The sequence below is a fragment of the Myodes glareolus genome, chromosome 3, assembly GCF_982192425.1.
Source record: "Myodes glareolus chromosome 3, mMyoGla1.1, whole genome shotgun sequence".
Lineage (NCBI taxonomy): Eukaryota > Metazoa > Chordata > Mammalia > Rodentia > Cricetidae > Myodes > Myodes glareolus.
The window spans coordinates 71,226,520-71,247,160 of NC_142028.1; the positions used below are offsets into that span (position 1 = coordinate 71,226,520).

Sequence of the window (20,641 nt, forward strand, 5' to 3'; positions counted from 1 at the left end):
CACTCCTCTGGGACCAGAAAAGTCACCCTTTTAGGAGACACCTTCTTTGAATAACTGTGAGAAAACTGATGGTTTGAAATCTGCCCTTGGATCTTGGTGTGCCAGTTTAAGAAGACATTCAGAACAAATTTCCTCCCTCCCACGTCCCAGCTCCTCAGATAGTGAATGTTGCTCATATCCCCTGGAACATGCTCTAGATCAAGTTTTCTTAATTCTTTTCATGCTATGTTTATAGAAGAGTTTTCTGGTGTCTTGCCGGTCACTGGATTCTAGACAGCTCTTTTAAAAGTTGTAAATTTAAGGAATAGGGTATCTAGAATAAAACAGTACATTCTAGAACATCCCAGCACTTCCTTCCATTTGCAGATGAAAAGAGTCTTTGTACTTGAGTGGGTAGAATTGATCAACTTCTTTTGAAGTGAGAAATGAAGTATGAAGCATTTTGCCAGGCAAAGTTGTCTTTTACTTGCCTAGTCTGATCATAGGCTTCAGCCTGTGCCTCATTTTACCAAGGAAGTTGCTGTTCCTCAGATATGTCTATGGCTTAACTCCAAGCTTTACTTCTGGGTCTCCACACACCAATGACTGTTTTTATTTACTGTTTGTGTAGAGAGTGGAAATAACTTTTTTATAAGTTTTACCATCTAAGCCGGGTGGTGGTGACGCATGCCTTTAATCCCAGCACTCGGGAGGCAGAGGCAGGAGGATCTCTGTGAGTTCGAGGCCAGCCTGGTCTACAAGCGCTAGTTCCAGGACAGGCTCCAAAGCTACAGAGAAACCTTGTCTTGAAAAACAAAAGCAAAAACAAAAAAGGAGGATTTACCATCTATATTGATCATGTGGACCAATAGGAATTTATACATTCTTTTTTACCTTCATAAAATAAGAGGGACCATCCCAAAGGAGTAAAGTATTACGTCTTAAAGAGATGCAAGCTGCCTCTTGCAGGCAGTCTCCTGGGTTGCTCTCTGTACTTCATTTAACAGTTACAGGTCACCAAGTAGTTTTGCTAAAAGGCAGAAAGGGGTGTTCATTGTTGTGTAACACGTTTCTCTAATATTTTCTTTTTTGAGACTTGAAATACAGACTCATACTTTTCATCTAGCCAGGAGGCTTCAGGTTTCCTTGGACGTGCACGGCAATGAAAAAGCAGTCCAGGTGTTGGGCATGGGCTGTTCCTGCTAGTGTGCCCACTGCCCCCCAACCTGAACCCCATTTTCTGGTCATTAAGACCGTTAAAGTCTGGGCAGAAAAGTCCAGGTGGTGCAATGAACCAAAATCTGACAAACTTGAGAAGGGAAACTGTGCCTAGAGTTTACTCAGTAACTTGGTTTCTAAGTCTAACTTAATTCCATGGGATACCAAGAAAAGACTTTGTTTAAGACTTGACTGTTCTTTGGTCAACGCCAGAGGTGACATTGGAAAAATACACGAACACCGTTGGCGGTCAAACTGGAGCCTAGGGTAGTGCAGACCGCCCACCCCAGCCTGTGAGTCTCTGTTGGCAGATGGGTCCCCGAGTGGCCCTAGCTACAACCGGCTGGCAGCAGGGGAGGCGGGGGCGCCCCTTCTGGGTTCGCCCTTGGGCTAGGCTCGTATCCCGTGGGTTGGAAAGAAGGGGGGGGGGGGGCAGCGCTAGGAGGGTGGGGCTTTCCTTTGTCAGGGGATTTGCCCGGTGTGACCAGGACTGTTCCTCTATGCTCACCCTCGCGGGCAGGGGCTCTCCGACGCCCACGGGTGTGGAGAGAGTGAGCTGCAGACGGGTGGTGCGGGATGTTCTGGGGTCCTTCTCCCCAACCCCGGGACGCCCCTCCCTCGGCGCCTCAGCCTCCAATCCATGCCTCCGCCCTCTCCCCTCCCAGCGGGGCTCCCTGTTGGCCCCGCCCCCATCCTCCTCCCTCGCAGTCCGCGCCGCGCGTTCCCGGGCTTCCAAGGGGGCTGCCCGGGAGGGGCGGCGGCTGTGGTGGTGCTGGAAGGGGGAGGAGAACCACCCGCCACCGGAGCAGTTCCAGCCGGCGGCGGCTGAGCGGACCGCGCGGCGTGAGAGAGGCGGGCTCACCCCCCTCGTGCGGCCGGAGCAAAGCCTTTTGTTCCCAGCAAGAAGTTTGCATGCCGGGACCGTGACAGCTGCGGGCGGGGAGGACGGCCGCAGGGCCGGCGGCGTGGTGAAGAAAAGAGGCGACTGCTTGTCATGCAGCCCACGACGCAGCGGCTGGGGGTCGGGGACCTGGGAGGCGGCACCCACAGGACACGGGACTCTGCTGCCCGAGGGACAAACTAACTTCCTGAGTGCGAGACTGGAGGCCAGCGCGTCCGGAGCCACCTGCAAGGCTGCGGTGAGACGACCCTGGCCCTCCGGGCTTGAGGCATGGCGCGGGTTTGCGGGGCGGTGCTGAGTGAGTCCTTCAGACTGCCCCTTGGCCGCTGCCGCAGCCTGCCCGCCTTCTGAAAGGCCCAGAGAGGGCCTCCTCTCTCCTTGTTTTGCGGCCACGATACAGTGTTGGCTTGGAAGCCACAACAATGCCATGATGTTTTGGAGACAGGAAGCCCCAAGCTGGCCCCGAATGAAGGACTTCCTGTGTTTAAAGTTACAGGAATATCCGCTGACCAGCCCTGTTCAAATGCAAACACCCCAACTAGAGAGGACGAATGGCTAATTCAGACCAGCTGGACTCTTCAGGGCTGAACACAGGATAAAATGAAAGGAATTCTTAGGAGCTTGGACCATACTTGAAGGCTAGAGAGGGTGTGCCATTGTTATTAAAGGACATACTTGATACAAATTTTCTGCTTTCAACTCAGCTTCGGTGAGAATTGAGTGAAACTAGATATCGAATGAGACTTGTCAATATCAAATTTTTTTTTGCTGACCGAATTTCAAAAGACAGTGCTCTTTCAAAAAGTAAAACCAGAAGCCATACAAGTAATTGTTTTATGCTTGTTGATTAAATAATATCATTTGTCTGCCTGCAGTTATGAGGCTTGTAGCCTGTGAGGAAAAACCCGTTTGTCTTAGAGTTTCTCCCAAAATGGTTTCAAATTGGAACTTCCAGATATTTCTGGAAGGCAAATGTAATTGGTGGTTTAGAGTATAAACATGTAAGAGGACTTACAACTCGTGTAGAATGTATTTTGGGAGAACCTGTGGGGGGAAAAAAACTTGTGAAAGATTGATGGTTCATTTTTATTGAAAAAGTATGGGTAAGCCACTTAGCAGGCCAGACTGTTTAAGGCGGAACCCCACCTGCCTGGGGAAAGGGGAAGAGGAAGATGGCTATATAGAAGATTGCTATGTTCCACAGCGCTCTATATATGATACCATGAGGATAAATGAACAGATTGACCAGGGGTCAAAACTTAATCAGACTTCCAAAAGCACCATGGAGAAGATGGAAGGAAGTACCATATCCAGCAATGGTACATTAGGAGCATCGTCTAATGTTTTTGAATCTAGAGTGCCAGAAGGCAAGAAGCTGGATGAGAGAATAATATTTGATGCTTTAAAACTAAGCAGTGATGTGCAGAAGTCAGCTCCTGTGCCACCCAGACGTCGGCCAAATGCAGAGCGCAAAGATAACATTAACAGGAGGTCGTGGAAGTCCTTCATGCCACCCAACTTCCCCGAATTTGCAGAAAGGATGGAGGCTTCTCTCAGTGAAGTCTCAGAAGCTGGTGCTTCAAATCCTTCCTTACAAGAGAAAAAGGAATCCAGTTCTGCATTGACAGAAAGTTCTGGTCACTTTGACCACAGGGAACCTCAATCTGAGTCTGTAACTTTGGAACACATGTCCAAATCTGTAGATATTCCAGAAGTGCAAGATGGAAAAAACTTGCGAGACTGCCAGGACTTGAGATTCCAACTGCACAGTGAGAGCTCTCCCCATGAATTCCAGCCTCTAGAGTCAGAAGCTACAGCAGCAAGTGCTAACTCCGATGAAATGCAGGAACACAGATTCTCAAGTGCAACCTGGCCTAGGGCCATGAAAACTAGTAAGGGAGGCTTCGGTGAGAAGCAGCACCCCCTTGGGGACACTGCCTGCACGGTGGAACTGCCGCCTCTCTCTCCTTGCCTGAGTGAAGAGCTAGTGGATCCAGAATTACATAGTCTGGTAACACCTAACCTGAGAGAAAAAACAGAGTCTGAGTTAAAATTTGAGGAGGATGAGCGATGGATCATGATGGAGGCTGAGGAGGAGTGGGAGGAAGAGAAATTGTCGGAGAGAAGAGAGAGCTTGACGGGGATTTTTGAAGAAAGAAAAGCAAACACAGTAGCGGTGGTAGAGAGTGAATCTGATTGCCCATCCGCCTTGGAAACTTCTGACCATCTAGCTCTTCCTCAGATTTACTGCTCTGATGATCTGCAGCCAACTAGAGACCACCTTGCTTCTGTTCCCAGGGGTACATCCCCTGACTGCCCCTGTACACCTACAAGTGAAGATGTTATCAGTGAAATGAAAAACAGAACTGCTCAGGGCCTAGAGGATCTGATCTCAGGGTACCAGAGTCCTACCGAAGCTGAGCAACTCTCTGACACAGATTCTGTGCAAATGTTTCTTGAACTTGAGAAGGAATGTTTATGTGAGGAAGGAGTAACTTCTTCAGTTGAGCTGCTGAGTCAAGCCTCTTCGGAAGGACTGGCCCCATCCCAGGTCGCAGAAGATTCTCTTTTAATTAGTCATTTTCCAGGAGCTGCCTTAGAAAAGGAACAGCATGTGGATCTTGTAAGGATAAAGGACCATAATACAGGATTAGATGGTGAATATTGTAATGCCCTGGATTCTTCTCAGGTGCCTAAAGCTGTTGAACTTAGTACTCATCCTGATAGCAGGAGGGATACTTTCACTGTTAGCAAGGAGTGTGAAAAAGTGCCTTTTAGCCCCAAGATTGGCAGGGAATTTAAGTCTCTGGCTGATCTGGAGCCACTTGGAGAGCTGGACACAGGAGGATTGCTGAACTCTAATCCCAGAGCCTCTTGTGAAGAAAAACTGCCAGTCTTGATTGTTTCTGAGCTAGCCAAAGAAAATGGCAATTTGTCCCAGGTAGACTGCAGTCAAACTAAGGGGAACGTAGAGGTGTATATGGAAAAGATGCCTCTCAGTTTTGCTTCCAACTATGAACAAGATGTTACCTCAGGACCTGAAGTAGAGGTGTTATCATCTGATTCAAATTTATTAACAGATGAGATTCATTTAAAAGGTGGGAAAGGAGCTATAATTAATCCAGAAAACAACAATCCAACATCATTGGAAAATGTAGACCCTTGTGAGTTGTCCATGAAGGAAGTTGGTGATAAAGACAGCGAAACAAAAGAGCTAGATTGTCAAGTGAAGCTTTTAGAGGCTGGAGCTCCGGTATGTTTTCTTGGAGACTTACAGAGGAAGTCTCCAGAGTCAGAGGTTCTGAGTCTAAGTCTGCCTCTGCTGACTGGAGAACTGCAATGTAATCGGGCTGCAACAGAAACCATAAATGATAGAGAACCTGAGCTGGGAATGGCATCATCACACGAAGGGGAGATGGGAATGAGAGATGTAGATTCAACCCTGAACATCTTTCCAGAAGAACAAATCACCAAAGCCAATAACACTGTACCAGGTTTAGAGGAATGGATATCTGGCCAACAGGGGCCTGCCCCAGCTGCTATAGTACCCATGATAGACAATGTCCTGGATGCTGTAGTACCCATGCCAGGACCAGGAGAGGCTATCCCAGCTATAGCAGTGCCTGCTCTTGAGGGCCCTGCTGCCAAAGCCTCTGCCTCAGAGGGAACTGCTGTGACTGCTCCAATCGTGTCTTTCCCCAAGGAGGATATCCCAGTTGCCTCAGTGGTCATCTTAGAGGAGGATGTTACAACTAAAGCGTTATCAGCCCCAGAACAGGCTGCCATTTCATCTGGTGCAGTGCCCATCAGAGATGAGGATGTTACCTCAGAGGAGCCTGACCCTCAGGCTGCTGCAGTGCTCCTCCCAGAGGAGCCTGCCCTGACAACCCTTTCAGGGCCCACCTCAGAGAAACCCAGTGCTCCAGCAGTTGTGTCTGCTGCAGAGGAGCCTGGCATTCCTCCTCCGGCAGGGCCTGCGCTCGAGGAGGCTGCCGCCCTAGCTCTTGAACCTACCCCAGAGAAGTCTGATATTCAAATGGTTAGTGTGTACATCCCAGGATGGTCTGTCACTCCAGCTCCTGCAGTGCCTGCTGTGAAGGAAATGTTCTCTTCTGGTGGCCCTTTCCTGGGAGGAACTACCCACACTGATTCAGTGCCCATTGCAGAAGAAACTCCTGTTCTTGAGGCTGCTTCCTTCCCCGGAATGTGGATCAAGGAGGACCTTGATTCTTCAGCATTTGGAATAAAAGAGGTGCCTGACCCAGTGCTACATGGGAAAGTGCCTCTGGCTACAACTGATGGATTAGATTCACATGAGGTAATTGTTGCTCATTTCATTGGCAGGAAGGGCCTAGGGAGTAAAGTGAGAATTGCCAGTTCTCTCACTTGGTGGTTAACTAGTAATGGCAGAAGTCATTTGTTAATTCTGTGCCCTGGGCTGGAGTTTCTAGATTTTCTGTTGAGTTTAGAGGGAAAATGTATCTTAATTTTCTCTGGAATGAAATTTTGCTCATTTTTTTCTTACATATGTTGGAGCCCAAAGGAACACAATTGTAAATAGGCATTTTACTTTAAAAAAAATTGTTATTAGCAGAAAAATGTGATTCCTATTAAAACTATAGCAAGCCTATTTCCTAAAATCAAGAGAGTTTATGTTTATTAGTGATGTACAGTTAGTCCAAATTACACTGAGCTTTGAGTGAGACCCGAGTACTGCTGAACCACTCTGGGACGATTAGATGTTCTGAGTCTTCTCACTCAAGAGTCCTCACTTGGTAAGGCAGAACCCTGAGAGTATTGTAGGATAAGGTGGCAATGCATTTAAAGTATCACATATGTAAGATTTCGAGCTCTGACTATCTTCTTCCTTCATCCTGTAAATAGGTTTGCAGAATTCACAGAAGCAGATTAGGTGGAAACCATGTCAAAATACAAATGTGTGTTTCTTTTAGAGTTTCTCTGTGTAGCCCTGACTGTCCTGGAACTCTCTCTGTAAACCAGGCTGACCTCAAACTCAGAGAACAGCCTGCCTCTGCCTCCCAGGTGTTGGAATGAAAGGTGTGTGCCACCACCAGCAGAATAAATAATTTTGATTGTGTTCAATTACCTTGTGATGTAACTTCCTGTCAAGTTAGAATTTGTTACATTTATGGACTGCAGGATTGATACTGAGAGTGCAGTCACCTCTTAAGTCAGTCAGTGACAGAACAGTTCCTTGCACCCCTGAAATATGAAACATTTGTGGAGTAAAGCCTACAGCAGCAATCAGTGACACCAGTTTGATCCTGCATAAAGAGGAGTTCAGAATCCTCATTTTATAAAGTACTGCCTGATAAAATGATGGAGAAGGAAATGGTGCCATCCACCACTCATTCTTTAAGTGGGATTATCTGAGGGAAAGTGTCTCTGTGTAGTCCTGGCTGACCTGGAATTCCTTGTGTAGACACAGGCTAGTCATGGAGATCTCCTTGCCTCTGCTTTGTGATTAAAGATGCACCACCACACCCGACTATTTTGATAGTGTTTATGCAGGCATGGTGATGCATGCCTACAGTTTGAGCACTTGGGTCATTGGGGAAGGGATGGATATTTGAGGCCAGCCTGGGATACATAATTATGGGGTAGCCTGAGCTGTAAGAATGGGGAGGGAAGACGGAAACACACTACTGAAATAGTTATTAGTTGGATTTCAAAGAAGTTTTTCCAAGTTGGACATGTGTGTGATTGGTAGAGTACTTTGCCTGGCATGTACATGGTCCTGGGTCCATCTATAGCACTGTAGGGAATGGAAAAGTGTTTTCCAGGATTGTATGAATTCCAGTTTTTACATTTTTAGAGTTTTTTGGTATATGTGGGTCTTGAGAGAGGTCCTATTCTGGCTGGCATGGAACTCACTATGTAAGGACAGACTGGCCTCAGACTTGTGGAATTCTCCTGCTTCAACCTCCTGAGTGCTGATATTGTAGGTGCGAATTACCTTGGCTCTTAGGAAATTTTTAAAGGCAAAAGAACTTGTTGTTTCTATGCAGAGATACTTAGAACTCAACAAGTGATCATAATCTGGAATTTGATTTAGAGCAAAGGGCTTCAGAGCTTTCATGTTTATGTATGTACAAAGACACATGTGTATACCTAGCATAAAATATAAACTTCCCAACTCTAATATATAAACTTCATAATAGGAACTAACAAGAGCTTGGTTAGAAGAAGCAAAATATTAGTTTATTCATTATTTTTATATTGGTATCTCAGGCCACAGAGAGCAGTCCCCAGTTATTTTAACCTCTACCTATAGGTTCCCTCGGTTTTACAGTCAAAAGTTCAGAGGAAGAGGGAGCAGCCTTTTATACAAAGTAGGGCTTTCAGAAAATTAAAATTGGCCAAGGAAGTCTTTTTAAACAAAAATTTGGAATTGTCACAACACCAATTCAGTGTTCGAATGTCCAGCTGATAGGCAGATCTGTCGTGGGTTTATTTGCTTTTCCCTTAAGCAATTTCTATACAAGGAGTCATTCATTCAAGAAAGACATAGTTACTGAGCATCAACTTTGTGCCAGATCCCAGCCTCTTACAGTGAATAGAACTGGCACAGTGCCTGCCCTTGTGAACCTTACAGTAGCATGTGGGAGGCTCTTGTGAGTATATGATTATAAACTGACAAAGTGGATTTTGGAGACCATTGGATAGAGTCAAGAAATACTTTAGAAGTAAAATTAAAACCTGCTGATAGATTTTCTATTAGAGATGTGTTAGTTATCCAGGATGACATGGAATCTGATTTATACAATTAAGTACAAACTGGACAGTAGTAAATTATTGTTTTCAAGACCAAATGTTAGTTTGATTTTGGGAAGAATAAATTTGAAGGGATGGGAAAGCGAGAGATACTGTTTAATTGAAATCATTAGATTCAAGGTACCTGTAAGTGGTTGTTATATAAATAGTAAGAAAACAGTTGGATGTGTGGATTTGAAGCTTAGAAGATTTAAGTTGAGAACCATGGTATTTATCAGAGTTAATAATTAAAGTGATAGAGATAGATTAAATTGCCCAAGCAGGACACTAAAAGAGATAGCCAGGCATGGTGCTATACACCTAATAATTAGCCTAGCACTCAAGAGGCTAAAACAGGAGGCCCGTGAGTTCCAGGCTAGCCTGAACTATATAGTAAAGCTTTATAGTGGTATAATATTTGTATTTTAATAAATAAATCTTGCCTGAAGACCAGAGGCAAAGCTAAAATGGTGACAGACACCTTTAATCCTAGGATTTGGGAGACAGAGGAAGATAGATCTCTGTGAGCTCAAGGCTATCCTGGGCTAAATAAGATCAATGCAGAAACAAATCCAGGTGCTGGTGGCCTACACCTTTAATCCCAGTACTAGAGGGAATATAAAGTGGGAGGAGAAAGAGTCTTAGTCTACTTAGTTTGCAGTTGCCCAGACCTTGGTAGAGGTAAGACTTCTCTAGTGACTTTGCTGCTTTGCTTTTATGGTTTTTAGGTTGATTTATTTATTAATATACAAATAATATACTACTATAAAGCTTGTCTAAAATAAATAAATAAGAATTTTAAGGAAGTCTTTTGACTAACATCCTCCATTTAGGGGTAAAGAAGAGAAGAAAGAGAACAAAAACATCAAAAAAAATCAACTGAATTCAAATTGAAATGCAATTCAGTACCACCAAAGATAAAAGTAACTACAGCCCTTTCCAGTACCCACTTATGCACAAATAAAAACAAATCTTTTTTTAATATTTATGTATTATAAATACAATATTTTGTCTACGTGTATGCTTGCAGGCCAGAAGAGGACACCAGACCCCATTACAGATGGTTGTGAGCCACCATGTGGTTGCTGGGAATCGAAATCGGGACCTTTGGAAGAGCAGACAATGCTCTTAACCATTGAGCCATCTCTCCAACCCCCATAAAAGCAAATCTTTAAAAAATAGCTTGCATGTATTTGGTTTGCTAGAGTAAAATGGGCCCTTCAGAGTGGACTTGATACCTTTCTTCTGTCTTCCTGGCCTTCTTTCCTTTGTCTCTCCATTTCTTTTTTGTTCTGTGTTGTTTTGTTTTATGATTGTTTTTTCCAGACAGGGTTTCTCTCTACATGGTCCTGACTACGCTGGAACTCACTTTGTAGACCAGGCTGGCCTCAAACTCAAAGAGATCCACCTGCCTCTTGTCTGGTTTGTCCCTCCATTTCTTTTCTTTTTCTTCTTCTTTTTTTCCTCCCAAGAGAAAGGAGTCATCTCTGAAACTCAGCTGTATGTGGAACCAGAAGGGTATCATCACGGCATTGTCCCTCCATGTCTAATCCTCACCATCATTAATCAACTTCAGAGCCCGTGCCCTCATAATAGCCCTCATCTGTTCTCATCCTCTCATGGTTTTTCTTCAGAGTAATATCTTTAGTGTTATAGAATAGAGATATATGGCACTTGTGGTTTGTTTTTGAAGCTGAATTCTTTGTAGTTTGCCTAACAAAATGCAATCTAATCAAGTTGTAGTATAAGTTGAAATGTACTGGTGATTTCAGTTTGTCCTGGGCTTTCCCCTCTATACCGACTCACTTATCTAACCATAGGCATTCCTTTGGAATTAGATTCCTAACTATGGTGTGATATATGGTCTGCTGTAGAACAAAATTAGCCTTCCTTCAACACTCAGTTCTTGCTTACATTTATTTTGTTCTCTTCCATTCTCTGTCATCTCTGGCTTTAATAGACATACCTGTTGTTTTTTTGAAACTGAAGGAACTTTGTATAGAAGAGAAAGAAAAAGAACTGAAGTATATATAGCCAGGTTGTCAAAATATGGCTAATTTTATGCTCTAATAATTAAGAGAAACCATTACTTAGGGATAAATATTTGTCATTCTTTCCGTTAAGACTATGAATTTGGCAAAAGTATGTCAAAACTAAAGTTTCGGTATTTGTTTGTTTTGTTTTTTGATTTTGAGATAGGGTCTCATGTACCCCAGAAAAGCCTCAGATCCTCTATGTAACTGATAATGATCATGAACTTTCTGATCTTTCTGCCTCCACCTGAGTGCTGAGATTATAGGGTTGGTGGCTTACACCCAGTTTTCAAAAATTCCATTTTTTGTTCAGACCTAGAACATCTAGAAATGTCTAAGTTTTAACTGTAGTAAAGAAAAATAGGAATCTTGCTTACTACACTTTTATTCTCATTGTTTTAAATTCTTTTGTTTCATGGTGGACATGATCCATGGTATCATTTTTTGAAAGTATTTTATATCCCTATGTCTTACTCAGCACATGTGTCAGAGTTGTTAGGAGCATTTTTTCTTGTAGGCAGGAGAGTACTGTTTCAAGATGATTGAATGAAGCAGAATGAAATTAAATGGCCACAGGGGTATTGAGCTATGAGCTTTGCATTTTTCACACTGTTGATTTAGAGTTACTCATCCGAGCCAGAAAAATACGTTGCCTTTTGTCAGTGGTCAAGCCGCTATTCTCCACGGCATGTTCCCAAGTTCTTAAGAACTTGTAACTTGATAGCATCCTTCCCTTTCAGGATCCATAGTATTTTAAGACTAACACTTCACTTTTCCCTATAGCTTTTAGCATTAAAAATTAAGCAACTGATTTGAAAGAAGATACTGAGTCATTGGGTTAAGGACCTAAACAGTGCTGCTATAACTGCCTCTGGGTGTATGTTACTAAGAGGATACGTAAGAAGATATGTAACTGAAGCATGAACCCATGTGTCTCCTTAGTATCTCACTGTTCTGATGCTTACATCAGTTCCTTGCCCTCCTTCATTAAGTTGTAACTCTCTTGAGGATGACCAGATACTGCAGTGTAGAAGGCTTAATGTCCTTAAGAGTAAATCTGCTTTGTTTTGCAATTATCTAGACATTTCAGAAAGAACAAGTGGATCCTCTACAGGTGAAATTGCAGCAAGTGAATGGACTTGGCCAGGGATTAATTCAGAGTGCAGGAAAAAACTGTGACGTGCAGGGTTTAGAACATGACATGGAGGAGATCAATACTCGATGGAATACACTGAATAAAAAGGTGAGTGGTGAATGAGTGACTCGTGAAAGAGAAACACCGAAACCTCAGATTTTCCTTGAAACTAAATGCCAACAAAATTCTGTTGTTGCCATCTGTAATTACTAAAAGGATAGTCGTCTAAATGCTGCCCTCTTTCTTGTTACTGAGCTCTCCATGTCTGTGACACAGGTTGCACAAAGAATTGCACAACTACAGGAGGCTTTGTTACATTGCGGGAAATTTCAAGATGCCTTGGAGCCATTGCTTAGCTGGTTGGCAGACACAGAGGAGCTCATAGCCAATCAGAAGCCTCCATCTGCTGAGTATAAAGTGGTGAAAGCACAGATCCAAGAGCAGAAGGTAAGTGGGAACGTAGAGACAGAGAACTGAAATGGCCACGGTGACAGGCAGCACATTTGCTTATCACTTAAGGAGCAAATCCAGAGCTTCAGTAGAACCTTAACATACATCATGTTCTCCTGAGAAGAAAGATGGAAATTGATTTTCAGTGGTTTTACTATGGCATTTGTTAGATTAAGCAAGTTACATATTTCCTTATGTGTTGTGTTTTAAGATCAGCAATATTTATGTTATATGTCATGCATGAGTTGTCTATTTTTTTGTCTTATTTGCTTAATGTTAATTATACATAACACTGGGTTTAGTTATGACATTTTCATTCATGTACATAATATATTTTGATCACATTCGCCCTCCATTGCCCTCTTATCCCTCTTCTACTCATCCCTTTCTTCCCACCTAGCCCTACTTCTGCTTTGTGTGTGTAAGAAAGACCTAGTGAATGTTACTAAACTGTTTACAGGAATATGGGTACCTTGCCAGTGTCTGTACTACTGAAAAAAAAGTCTTTCCCTCTCCCATCTGCTGTTAACTGTTTCAGATCTATAGGAAGGGTAGAATGAGCCCCTCCCGTTCTGTGACAGGGTGTCGAGAAGCCAGTATTAATGTGGATGTATACATGTAATCAACACGTACACACACACTACTTCCTTTGGCTCTTACATTCTTTCCTACCTTTCTTTTATAGTAGTTCCTAAACCCAGGGAGAGGAGATGGATAGATGTCTTTATGGCTTGGAATTCAATAGTCTTTGACTTGTTTGAGTCAGGGTCTCATGTAGTGTGATGGTCAGCAACATTATGTTCCTGAGGATGGCACTGGATTTCTGATTCTCCTGCCTCCACCTCCCAAGTGCTGGGATTACAGGTGTGAACCTCAGCTGGTTTGTGCAGTGCTGGGGATCAGACTTCATGCATGTGGAACCAGCACCGTACCAGCTCAGCTCTTTATCTCCCAGTCCTCTGGGAGATAAACCCCAGTCCTCTATATTTTTGTTAGTTTAATTTCTGTTTCAATGCAGTATTGCTTTTAAATTTTTTTATTTTGTGCCAGGCATGGTGACGAATACCTTAAACCAGCTCTTGGGAGGCTAAGGCAGGAGGGTTTTTTTAGAGTTTCAGGCTAGCTTTGACTACATAGCATAAATCATGTTTCAAAATAGCCAGGTATGATGATTGTACACCAAAAGGAAAAATTTTATAACCATGTTTATCTTAAAAGAAAATTTTGGATTTTTCTAGTTTTAGTAAAATATAATAACAAATGAAATTTTATATATTTGCAACATACAAGATGATGTTTTGATATATATATATCATACATTGTGAAATGACTGCCTTAAGCTAATAACATATCTGCCATTTCAGATCCTAATGATTTTTCTGTGTGATTTTTGTCTTTTGCTTGTTTGTTTTCTGAGACTATGGCGTGCTTAAAGTTCAGTATGTGGACAGGCTGGCCTCAAACTCACAGAGATCCACCTGCCTCTGCCTCCTGAGTGCTAGGATTAATGGTGTATATCACCACTCTTGGCTCATGTACTTGTGTCTTAATTCAGAGGAAGTTATCTCTCAATAATATAGTGACAGCCATGGTACTATTAAAAAATTGAAGTGAGTGGGGTGGTAGGAACTATATTGTCTCATACTTTTTGAGTCAAGAAAGCTTCAGATTTGCCAAGATGAGTTGTTTGGGTTTTTGTTGCTGTTTTTAAGATAGGGCCTTATTATGTAGATCAGGCTGACCTCAACTCATAGAGGTCCACCTGCCTCTATTTCCGCGGTACTGAAATTAAAGAGTATGTGCCACTACAACTGGCTCTTGTTTTATTTTTAAATGACCCTGTGTTGTTACTTTCCTTTCTCTTTAAACATATATGCCACAGTTGCTCCAGCGACTCCTAGATGACCGGAAGGCCACAGTGGATATGCTTCAGGCAGAAGGAGGCAGAATAGCGCAGTCAGCTGAGCTAGCTGATAGAGAGAAAATCAACGGACAGCTGGAGAGTCTTGAACGTAGATGGACTGAACTCCTCAACAAGGCAGCAGCCAGGTAAGGGACTTGAGTCATGTTCAGAGGATTATTTTGTCCTGTGTTTGATGGACAATTGCTGAAGTGCTTTAAAAGCTCTTGGATAACTCAGGGATTGCTCTGGAGGGTGTTCGGTAACTTTTATTGACAGGTGATAAGTGTTTAGAGATAATCCACGTATTACTCTCAGAAACTGAGCTGCAGTTACTAATAAGTTCTGGGCTGGAGACTGCTTGCTGTGAGTGGTGGCTCTGCCGTGGTGGAATTGCTGTTCTAATAACAGATGCAGAAGCCTATAATCTAGCTAAGTTATAGTCTATAGTCTGAGTTTTTAGGAAGTTCTTTTTCCTTTCATATATATAAACTATGTTTTAATGTTTATAATTGAAACTTGTCATGTTTCTCTTTTGTTAAAGTAGCTGTCTTCTCAACCTGTTCATCGCACCCAAACCCAACATTATGGCATTTCATTACTAATTTGGTGTTCATACAAATCTGGTTATTTCCAGGTTCTCTGTCTCCCCTTTGTAATTTACAGTACTCTTAAGATCCAAGCTTAGTGTGGATATTATATAAGATTTAAGATTCCAAATGACCTGTAAAGTGTGGGTGTGTGTGCGTGTGCATGCTAGTCTTAAATTTGGACTCAGTACAGTTTTGGCTTGAAATTGCCAGGAGCCTAATTGTGTTGACAGAAGTTTCTGTCCCATATTATGTCTGGGACATAATTGGATTTTTGAAACTGGGGAAGGACTTCTAGCTCATAGAATCACTACTTTGGTTTTCTCTTCACGCATGTGCAGAGATAACAAGAATAGCGTAAGACGTGAAGACAGTTGATTTGGAGTTCCTTTGTTTTATTTATTGTGGCCATCTGTTCTGGTGGTGCGCATCCCACATTCCATTCTGAAATGTGGAAGGTAGTCTGAGGAGTGCTAAAAGAGCTCCTTCTATCCTTAGCCTACTACTACTCATGAGGTGACTGAAGAAATACTTGTTTAAGCCATCAGGGTTAGCTTTCTCTGTTTTAATCATGAGGTAATTATCCAACCCACCTTAGAGACGGTCAGTGGAAGATAATGCAGTGAAAGCTGCAGCCGCAAAGCAGTGATACCTAACAGTGTGTTCTGTTTACTGTGGGCATGCCTGGGAAGACTGCTCTTGTACTGATTTGATGCTCCTGACTGTTCTGCCTGAGCATCTTGTTCTGTGTATTTGTGTAGGCAAAAACAGCTGGAAGATATCTTGGTTCTGGCCAAACAATTCCATGAGACAGCTGAGCCTATTTCTGACTTCTTATCTGTCACAGAGAAAAAGCTTGCTAACTCGGAACCTGTTGGCACTCAGACTGCCAAAATACAGCAGCAGATTATTCGTCACAAGGTAGGAAGGTGTTATGATAAATGAAGCACAGAACTGGAGATAGAAACTGAAAAATTAAAGCATTCTCTAGAAAATGTTTTATGGAGTTTTTATTTTAAAATAAGATGAAATTATTAGATGGAAACGATACATTGGGTTGGAATAAGAATAGACATTGCCTGATAAGCTAACAGCAAAGGAGGAAAAACAGCTATGTGCGACTTTTCATACTCTTTTTGCCATGCAACAGGTCAATTTTTATTTTAATTTGGTCTGTTATTTGTTATTCATTGTTTCATGTTTGCTTTTCATTATTTATTTATTTATTTTTGTTACTCATTTTTTCCATCTGGATTTTCAGGCTCTAGAGGAAGAAATAGAAAACCATGCAACAGATGTGCACCAGGCAGTTAAAATTGGGCAGTCCCTCTCCGCCCTGACATGTCCTGCAGAGCAGGGTAGCATGTCAGAAAAACTAGATTCATTGCAGGCCCGATACAGTGAGATTCAAGACCGGTGCTGTCGGAAGGCCACCCTGCTTGAGCAGGCACTGTTCAACGCTAGACTGTTTGGGGAGGATGAGGTGGAGGTGCTCAATTGGCTGGCTGAGGTTGAGGACAAGCTCAGTACAGTGTTCGTAAAGGATTACAGACAGGATGTCCTGCAGAAACAGCATGCTGATCACCTGGTATTTGTGTTTTCATTCTTATATTTATGTTACTGAATTATTTTGTCACTTTGATATGTGTTTCTCTTCATTTCTTTTCTTTTTTAATTTCTGTCCCCTTCATTCCAAACACTTTAACTGTATTGTATGCATAATAAATTTATGCATATAAGTGCATAGTTAGTTGAATTGGTGCCAAGTACTCATTCTTTTTAGATAGGTCCAGGAAAATACTTGTATTTAACAGGCTTAGCTGATGATTCTAGAAGATCATACAGGTTAGAGTCAGGGCCCGTCTCACCTGCAGCTTGTGATTTACATCATTGGGATTGGATAATGTAGCAGGTAGATTTTTGAGTACATGAGGGAATACTGTAATAAACCATATATATCTAAATGGTATCCATAATCGCATCATGTAGTTGTAACAGAAATAGTTCTAAAATCCCAGGGATTCTGTGTCATCTTATAAAATATTCTTGTTTCCATCTTTTTTTTTTTTTTTAATTATGTGTCTGTGAGTGCAGAGGCCAGAAGTGTCAAATCTGTGGAGGCAGAATTACAGGTGGATGTAAGCTGCCTGATGGTGGTGGTGGGAATCAAACTCAGGTTGTCTGGAAGAGCAGTGCATGCTCTGAACTGCTGAGCCATCTCTCCAGCCGTGTTTCCATTTGCTTTTATGAAGTCTCTTTATTTTTAATATAATGGGCATTTTTGCTGTATTTCATTTCTAACATTCTTGTGTTTAAGTTTAATACTGATAGATTGGTAAAGCTGATTTCATCCTAAATCTTTTCTCATTCAGCACAAAAGAGAGCTTGCCTATAAAGCATCTCTTAATTGTCTTGAATAATTAAATAGAGAGTAACCAAAGAGATAAATAAGGGAATTAAATATTTGATCTTAAACAAAACTGCTAACTTATCTCTTTAAATGCCCTTTTTTTTAAATTACATTTTTTATTAAGATTTTTTAAATACAATCTTTCCTCATTTTGCACAGCTATCGTTCCTTTTAGAGAAAACTCTCACATCTCTTCTCTTTGTTATGCCATATTTTTCGGGTTAATGCTATTTTTTCCTTTTCAGGCTTTAAATGAAGAAATTATTAATAGAAAGAAGAATGTAGATCAAGCTATTAAAAATGGTCAGGCTCTTCTAAAGCAAACTACAGGTACTTTGAAAAGTGTACCTCTTAGCACCTCTGTGGTCTTTTAGATTTTTATTTTATGTGTTGAATGTTTTGCCTATATACATATATGTGTACCACATGTGTGCTTGTTTCCTCAGAGGGTGTTGGATTGCCCTAGAACTGGAGGTGCGGGTGGTCGTGAACCACCAGATGGTTCTGGGAGCCGAACTGAGGTCTTCCAAGCCCCACCAATCCTACCTCTCTAGTCTTAAGGATCATAAGCACCCAGCACTAATCACTTCTCTTGGTCTATGAGAAACTCGGTATTCAGTGACTATGGCTGTGTGCTCCAGGGAAGTTGGTTATGTGTTCATTTCCTGCTAAGTCTTTTGAAAACTACAAGACTTAGTTATTTTATATCTGGTTATAAAGAGCAATTCCTCCTGCCTCCTAATACACTGAATGCTAGCATTGTCTGTAAAGTTCTAGAAGCACCTGCAGTTGGATTAAAAGCTTAATCTTAAAAGTCTTATGCAGTCAGGTTTATTTCAAGTTAACTGTCAGTTTGGGATATTAAGATATAAGTCAGCACCGTAGGAAGGAGTCTATGAAATTTAAGCTGTTAAAGACAAGACTGAAGAGAGTTTCTTCATGTGAACAGTGTTGTGCTGTTGAACTCCTTCGTGTGAACAGTGCTGTGCTGTTTTTCCCAGGTGAGGAAGTGTTACTTATCCAGGAGAAGCTGGACGGAATAAAGACCCGTTACGCAGACATTACAGTCACTAGCTCCAAGGCCCTCAGAACTTTAGAACAAGCCCGGCAGCTGGCCACCAAGTTCCATTCTACATATGAGGAACTAACTGGGTGGCTGAGGGAGGTGGAGGAAGAACTGGCAGCCAGTGGAGGACAGTCTCCCACAGGGGAGCAAATACCCCAGTTTCAGCAAAGACAGAAGGTAAGCCATAATTTTACACTGTAACAAGGAAAGAAGTTTCATCTTTGTCTGAAGTGTGTTTCCTTACCTTTACCTTAAATCTAAACCATATGTACACCTGCTTTCTGTAACATGTTGGGCCTGCTTGTTTGTTTGTGTTTTCTATCCCCGTCTGGTACCCCACAGCCGGCAAGCCCCAGAGAAAATCAACCACACAAGAGAGCTCCATAAGTTATAATGCTAATTGGCCCATTAGGTCAGGTTTCTTACTGGCTAACTCTCACATCTTGATTAACCCATTTTTCTGATCTATTTTAGCCATGTGGCTCAGTACCTTTTTCAGTGGGGCAGCTCACATCCTATGGCTTTGGTGATCTGGGCAGGAGTGGGAGGAATCAACTTCCTCCTCCCCAGAATTCTCCTGCTCTCCTTGCATCATTTCCACTTCCTGTCTGGTTTCCCTGCCTACACCTCCTGCCTGGCCAATCAGTGTTTATTTAAAATATGATTGACAGAATACAGACAATTCTCCCGCACCAGCTTTCTCTCTTGTTTACTCATGACAGTAAAATCTGACAAAACTATAGTCTGAAGAAGAAAAATTATCAATTTCCAAGTTCATAGGAAGTTTGCTTGCTGGTTTATGTTGTATAATTTACCTCCATTCTCTAAAAGGAGACACTATTTGGAAACCAAAAGAAAGCAAATGAGAAGGAGGCAAGGGAGATGAATGAGGGCACTGGGAGGGTAAAGAATAAGAACAAGACAAGAATTAAATGGGGAGAGGTGCTTCATAGTTACTTCTGATTCAGTTCTTTGTTGTTGTTTTGTTTTCAAGACAGGATTTCTCTGTGTAAGAGCCCTGGCTGGTCTGGAACTCACTTTCTAGACCAAGCTTGCCTCGAACTCACAGAGATCTGCCTTCTTCTGCCTCCCAATTGTCAGGGTTAAAGGTGTGCACCACTACTGCCCAACTCAAACGCAGTTCTTGATGCAAAGAAATTCTGGGCAGCTGTTCATTAGGTTAAATGTCTATATAGTTGGAGCATTAAAGAATAGAAGGAAAGGAACACTGTTTTTTTACCCACAGACAGTATGGCTCAAGCCTTGCAGACAGTTCTAAGCAAGCATCAGCTAAGTCTAAAGTCATATTTCAAAATGATTGAAAAATGTGAGGCAAGGAAAAAAAGAGCTGAAGGAAGGAGGTCAGTGCCCTGCTGGGATGTGGTAGAGACAGCGCTTTCCACTGTTCCACTGCTGATGTGCTTAATTTAGTAAGGTGTGGCCTGAAAACTTTTTCCTCCTTAGGAACTGAAGAAGGAGGTCATGGAGCACAGGCTGGTGTTGGACACAGTGAATGAGGTGAGCCATGCTCTCCTAGAGCTGGTGCCCTGGAGAGCCAGAGAAGGGCTGGATAAACTTGTGTCTGATGCCAACGAGCAGTACAAACTGATCAGTGACACTATTGGACAAAGGGTGGATGAAATTGATGCTGCTATTCAGAGATCACAACAGGTAATGTTTATAATGCTGTACGTTAGTGTTTTAGACCATGGGGTATGTGTGGGATACAGTGCTATAACCTATGTAAATATAAGCTCAGGAAGAATAATGAGATGAAAATAAATACAATAAGCATGCTTCAGTAATAGAAAATACTTGGAAGAGGTTTGATTCAGATTTGAGCCAAAATACTCAAACCTTTTGAATAGAGAAAACCTTGCAAGAAGAGACCTATGTGAGGCTTTTTGTTTTTAAAGATTTTTTTTTAACTTTTATGTGTATGGATGTTTTTGTCTTCATACATGTCTGTGCGCCACGTTTATGCCTAATACCCAAAAAAGCCAAAAGAGGGCTTAAGATTAGATGGTTGTGATCTGCCATATGCAGATCCTCTGCAAGAGGAAGTGCTCTTAACCTCTCTGTACAACTCTCTAGCCCTGCCTCTCCACCTCCCTCATTTATTTATTTGTTTGCTTTTATTTTGTTTTTCTGTTGAGACAGGATCTCACTATGTAGCTCCAGCTTG

At 42.2% G+C, this 20,641-nt stretch overlaps 1 protein-coding gene and 1 non-coding gene across 21 annotated transcripts in view; one reads left to right on the forward strand and one right to left on the reverse strand.

Moving 5' to 3' along the window:
• Macf1 (microtubule actin crosslinking factor 1) overlaps positions 1-20,641 on the forward strand; it is a 333,972-nt gene that overhangs the window by 270,451 nt on the left and 42,880 nt on the right. For 13 of the 20 annotated variants that reach the window (XM_085686536.2, XM_085686537.2, XM_085686541.2 and 10 more), the window contains 8 exons: positions 11,987-12,148; positions 12,317-12,487; positions 14,373-14,539; positions 15,742-15,901; positions 16,242-16,568; positions 17,636-17,720; positions 18,392-18,633; positions 19,921-20,127. In XM_085686536.2, coding sequence (XP_085542662.2) covers positions 11,987-12,148; positions 12,317-12,487; positions 14,373-14,539; positions 15,742-15,901; positions 16,242-16,568; positions 17,636-17,720; positions 18,392-18,633; positions 19,921-20,127 — 1,521 coding nt within the window. Of the gene's footprint in view, positions 1-1,935; positions 6,417-11,986; positions 12,149-12,316; positions 12,488-14,372; positions 14,540-15,741; positions 15,902-16,241; positions 16,569-17,635; positions 17,721-18,391; positions 18,634-19,920; positions 20,128-20,641 lie in introns of those variants that run through there. The other 7 variants (XM_087904635.1, XM_085686543.2, XM_085686546.2 and 4 more) reach the window with 5 other exon arrangements.
• Positions 10,334-10,405, reverse strand: LOC125400542 (small nucleolar RNA SNORD53/SNORD92). Its single transcript, XR_007231981.1, has one exon. It is a non-coding gene; the product is annotated as a small nucleolar RNA SNORD53/SNORD92 (small nucleolar RNA).